At 49.8% G+C, this 5,000-nt stretch overlaps 1 protein-coding gene across 1 annotated transcript in view; it reads right to left on the bottom strand.

Annotated features, from left to right (window-relative positions):
• The window catches only part of LOC134060169 (tetratricopeptide repeat protein 28-like), a 164,269-nt gene that overhangs the window by 90,355 nt on the left and 68,914 nt on the right, over positions 1–5,000 (bottom strand). Inside the window, exon 3 of the mRNA XM_062516788.1 lies at positions 2,605–2,877. Coding sequence (XP_062372772.1) covers positions 2,605–2,877 — 273 coding nt within the window. The remainder of the gene's footprint in view (positions 1–2,604; positions 2,878–5,000) is intronic.

The following is a 5,000-nucleotide window of genomic DNA, read 5'->3' as shown; positions in this document are numbered from 1 at the left end:
GTGCTTTTTTAGGGCAGGCCAGGGCTTCAGGCCAGAGCCTGGAGGGGGAACCAAAAGAGCTGGTTTTGAAGTTAGCTCGCTACCCAAGTGAGCGGTAGTATAAAACTTTAAGAGACTATTTCGCTTAGTGGATGGGGGGGGGGGGGGGGGGGGGGGGGGGGTTATGACCTGTATACATATGGCGCACCGCACAGCGTATAGATACATACAGTAGGGAGCACCAGCGCTCGTCAGATCATCTATAAGTAATGTCCGATCGGGAGCTTCAGGGCTGAGCGCACCACTACCAACAAGCTCAGGCTCCTGTGTGCACTGGACTCAGACTGGACTCTATACATGAGCAGAATATACACTGGCCATCCATCAATATAAACATCACATGTTGTGTTCTTTTCTCTCTCACACAATCTCTATATTTCTGCTACTCAGGTGTGTGTGTACACACACACACACACACACACACACTTGTTTCTGGTGTGTATAGCTATTGAGCTTCCCTCCAGCACAAAGGAAGACTGCAACTCTCCCTCTCACTTTATGTGTGAGTCTCGCACCACCTCACACTCCCTATCTCCACACATTAGCCACACAGCAACACGGATCAATGCTATCAATACCCCCCTACAACCCTCACTATCTCCACCCACCAACACCACCTCCCCTCCACCCGAAGCACACTCACAAACTACACCCTCACAAGCACGTGCCTCCGCCCCCCCCCCTTTCTACCTGTGTTCCTCTTTTCTTTCTCTTCATTCCTCCCTCCCTTCATTTCTTCAGTACTCCCTCCCTTTCTCTTGTTCTCTCTCTCCCTCTCTCTCTCCTTCCAGCACTCTCTGTCTCAGTCTATTTCTATCTGCCTCTCTCCATCCCTCCCTCCCTCCACTTCTTCCCCATACTTCCCTCTCTCTCTCCCTCCATCTTTCTCCCTTCCTCTATGTTATCTAGCCATCCCTCCTTTTCCTCCCACCCTCTCTCTGGAACATCTCCTTCCCTCTCTCCCTCCACTTCTTCCCTGTACCTCCCTCCCTCTCTCTATCTCTCTCTCTCTCTCTCTCCCTTCCTCCATCTAGTCATCCCTCCTTTTTCTCCCATCCTCTTTCGTCTATCTCCATACCTAAACTCTTGATCCCCTCCAGGTCCTGCTTTGGCCCTCCCTCTATCTCTCTCTTCTTTCCTTTATCTATCTAGTCATCCCTCCTTTTCTCCCCTCCTCCTCCTCCTCCATCCGTCTCCGTACCTAAACTCTTGGTCACCTCCAGGTCCTGCGCCCTCTCTCCCTCTTTCTCCCTCTCTCCCTTCCTTTCCTCTAAAGGAGGAGTCATCCCTCCTTTTCTCCTCCCCTCTTCCATCTGTCTCCGTACCCAAACTCTTGACACACTCCAGGTCCTGCTCCCCCCCTCTCTCGCTCTATCTCTCTCTGGTCATCCCTCGCTTTCTCCCCTCCATCCTCCGTCCATTATCTAAACTCTTACGGTGGGTTTCCACAGAAGTTCAATTTCGCCTCGCGCCCATTGAAAATGAATAGGGAAGCGAAATTCGCTCCGGTAGGGCGAAATGAAGCGAATTCGCCTCATGGGGCGAATCAAAGTTGGCGATCTCCCAACTTTATGCAAATTTGAACCGCTCAGAGCAAATCAGAAGCCTGCGTTGTACACAGAGGCGGGAGTTACAAAAAAATCAGAAAACAATGGCGGCAGCCCGGGGGTCGTAACTGGAAATATTAAATGTGAATTAAGGTTTCTTGACCACTTTTAATGGTTTATTTTGATACGGTTTATTGTTTATGTGCGACATAAATGTGTTCAGGACACACAGATCATTGTAGGTTAACGTAAGCTCTCTAACGGTAGAGTTAGCTTGTTAGCTAGTTGACCCATTATAACCTATTGAAAACACATAGCAGCTAAATCGCTAGCCCACTGAAATGAACTACTATCGTGTTTCTGGACAACATGACTTGTTGTCAACATAAAAACATTAAAACGGATTGTTGTGTGTATGCCACTTGGACATACTTGGGCTAGATAAACCACTGGATATAATCCGAAGCACTAGACTGTCTCGCTAACTAACCACTAAGCTAACCTGTTGAGCTACTGTTGACCACCGTTTTCAACGAGTATCCTGCCTGTCACTCAACCGAAACGCTAGGTGTGCGACCACCCCCCTCGGGCGAAATTTTAACAGGCGTATTTCGCGTGGTGACATGCCCTGTGGAAACCCAGCGTTAGCCCCCTCCAAGTTCTGCTCCCTCCCTCTCTATCTCTCTCTCTCCCTTACTCTCCTCTCCTCCCCCCTCCTCCATCCCCCTCCTCCATCCCCCCTTCTCCCTCCTCCATCCTCCATCCGTTACCTAAACTCTTGGCCACCTCCAGGTCCTGCTCCCTCCCTCTCTATCTCTCTCTCTCTTACTCTCCTCTAAAGGAAGAGTCATCCCTCCTTTTCTCCCCCCTCCTCCCTCCTCCATCCTCCATCCTCCATCCTCCCTCCTCATCCTCCCTCCTCCCTCCTCCCTCCTCCATCCTCCCTCCTCCCTCCTCCATCCTCCCTCCTCCTCCCTCCTCCTCCCTCCTCCTCCCTCCTCCGTCCTCCGTCCGTTACCTAAACTCTTGGCCACCTCCAGGTCCTGCTGCATGTAGCTGACGCTCTTCTCGGTGTTGCCCAGCGACCACTGGGCGGAGCTGAGGGCGGAGAAGACGGAGCCGCGGAGCTTGAGGCTGCAGGTGCCGATGCGCAGCGCCGCCTCCAGCACCACCACCGAGGCCTGGTGGTGGCCCGCCGACAGCAGCTCCTGGCCAATCACAGACACCACCACAAACGGGCTCCGGTCCAGCTTCATCTTCTGCAGCTGCTGATAGGTCGGTTCCAGAGACTCTGGAGGAGCGAGAGAGAGAGAGAGAGAGAGAGAGAGACAGAGAGAGAAAGGGAGAGAGAGAGAGAGAGAGAGAGAGAGAGAGAGAGAGAGAGAGAGAGAGAGAGAGAGGGAGGTTCAACAGCCATTTATTCATTCCCATGAAATCCTGTCACGCCTCATACAAAAGCAAACACAATACACACATTCATAAATACACACACACATAAAAACAAATGCATCATATCTTAAAAAGCACCTGGTCAGAGAGAGGGGAAGAGGGGAAGAGGGGGAGAGGGGGAGAGAGGGAACAGAAAGGAGGTGAAGTTTGGGCCAAACCACAGCGAGACTTTCCACCCCCTACAGTATTTGGCACGGTCCAGACAGGAGAAACATCTGTACTTCAGCAGGTGTATTGTGCGTGGAGGCCTGACTGAGCGCTGTTGATGGTTAACTCTCCATGTCAATACTCAGGACTCATCCATCAGCTGCTAGTCAATGCAGAGAGACCAACTTCTTAAACTGAGCTGACAAACATCTGCTCTACGTAGAGGCTCCCTACAGATCACGCTCCTAAGTCTAACAGTGCCCTGCTGTGTGTGTGTGTGTGTGTGTGTGTGTGTGTGTGTGTGTGTGTGTGTGAGAGAGAGAGAGAGAGAATGTGAGTGTGAGTGTATGAGTGTGTGTGTGTGTGTGTGTGAGAGAGAGAGAGAGAGAGAGAGTGTAAGTGTGAGTGTGTGTGTGTGTGTGTGTGTGTGTGTGTGTGTGTGTGTGTGTGTGTGTGTGTGTGTGTGTGTGTGTGTGTGTGTGTGTGTGTGTGTGTGTGTGTGTGTGTGTGTGTGTGTGTGTGTGTGTGTGTGGAGCCCGAGGCTGGGGGAGCTTGTTTGGGTTTCTCTCTGATCTGTTCTCTATGGATTCTCCTCACAGCCTCCAACAGGGAAGCTCACATCACTCACAACACATTTCTTCCTTTTTTTTCAAGGGCACCTTATAAATCGCATCATCCAGTCAAGATGACGTTGACTCTTTGAATCTGTCTTGCGAGGCGTTTTCGATCATCGGTGTTCATTTTCAATTCATGAGACACAGTTAAAAATGGTTTGAGAGAGCATTTTAATGAACGGGGCCCCGGTAATTGGTGCTTTTAATTAAAAATGAATTACGAGGCGAAGGCAAAATATCGTAGCCCAGCTGAATTCAGCTGAAGCGCGCTGTCGGATCCGCGGCGGCGGTAACCGTAACGACGGCTGGGCTTGATTGGAGTAGTTGCGTGAAGCCTTTGGGTGGAAAGAGCCGGAACATGTAGCCTAGCCGCGGCGCATCCCGTAAAGGTCAAAGCTGCTTTAAACTGACAGACGCGTCTGACTTCCCCCCAGCTCTCCTTGTCTTCCGCTTCAGGTGAGACAGGGGCCATTAAAGGGACGATTCATTTTTCTCCGAAACGGCGGCCTTCTTATTTAATATTCATTCTATTAAGGGCCCTCAGAACGTCACGGAGAGAATCAATGTAACAAGACAACGAGGCAAATAACTGACACAGGGGTCTTTTACACGGGCGCAAGAGCGGCTCTTTTGTGCATATTTCAGGAATAAATTATGAATGTCATCTGGTAAATAGACTTCCAGATCACTCAGAGGGACTAATGAAAGGATAATAGAGCATATGTGGAGCGTTTGGGAATAGATGTTGATAAGGCACTTAAACACAGGCATATGGAAATAAGAAATATTCCCCTGAGATGTTTAGGGTGGAATGGAAACACATTAAGTCTCAATTTAACCTCTCTGCTAAACTTCAAACCTGTGAAAACAACATTTTGAGAAAGGACAGTGAAAAAAAAACAACACAAGAAAGAGAATAAAAAAAAAATCGTTGTCTCGGCAACAACAAAACTGAAATTCACATGTGCATCGCCTGAGATTGATTTCTGGACTTTGTGTTGTGAAATGATGTCAGTGTTCCTGTTTTTCTCTTTCTTTCTGGGAAGGAGAGACAGACAGAGAGAGAGAATGAGAGAGGGAGAGACAGAGAAAGGGGGTAGAGAGAGAGGGGGAGAGAGAGAAAGAGAGATAGAGGTGGAGCAGAGTCATTCCAAACCTGCTACCTCCAATCCACAGGGGGCTGGAGAAAAGAGCAGAGAATGGC

The sequence above is a fragment of the Sardina pilchardus genome, chromosome 16, assembly GCF_963854185.1.
Source record: "Sardina pilchardus chromosome 16, fSarPil1.1, whole genome shotgun sequence".
In the NCBI taxonomy this organism is placed as follows: Eukaryota; Metazoa; Chordata; class Actinopteri; order Clupeiformes; family Clupeidae; genus Sardina; species Sardina pilchardus.
The sequence above is the reverse complement of the archived record's forward strand: the minus strand, read 5'-3'. Positions and strand labels throughout refer to the sequence as shown.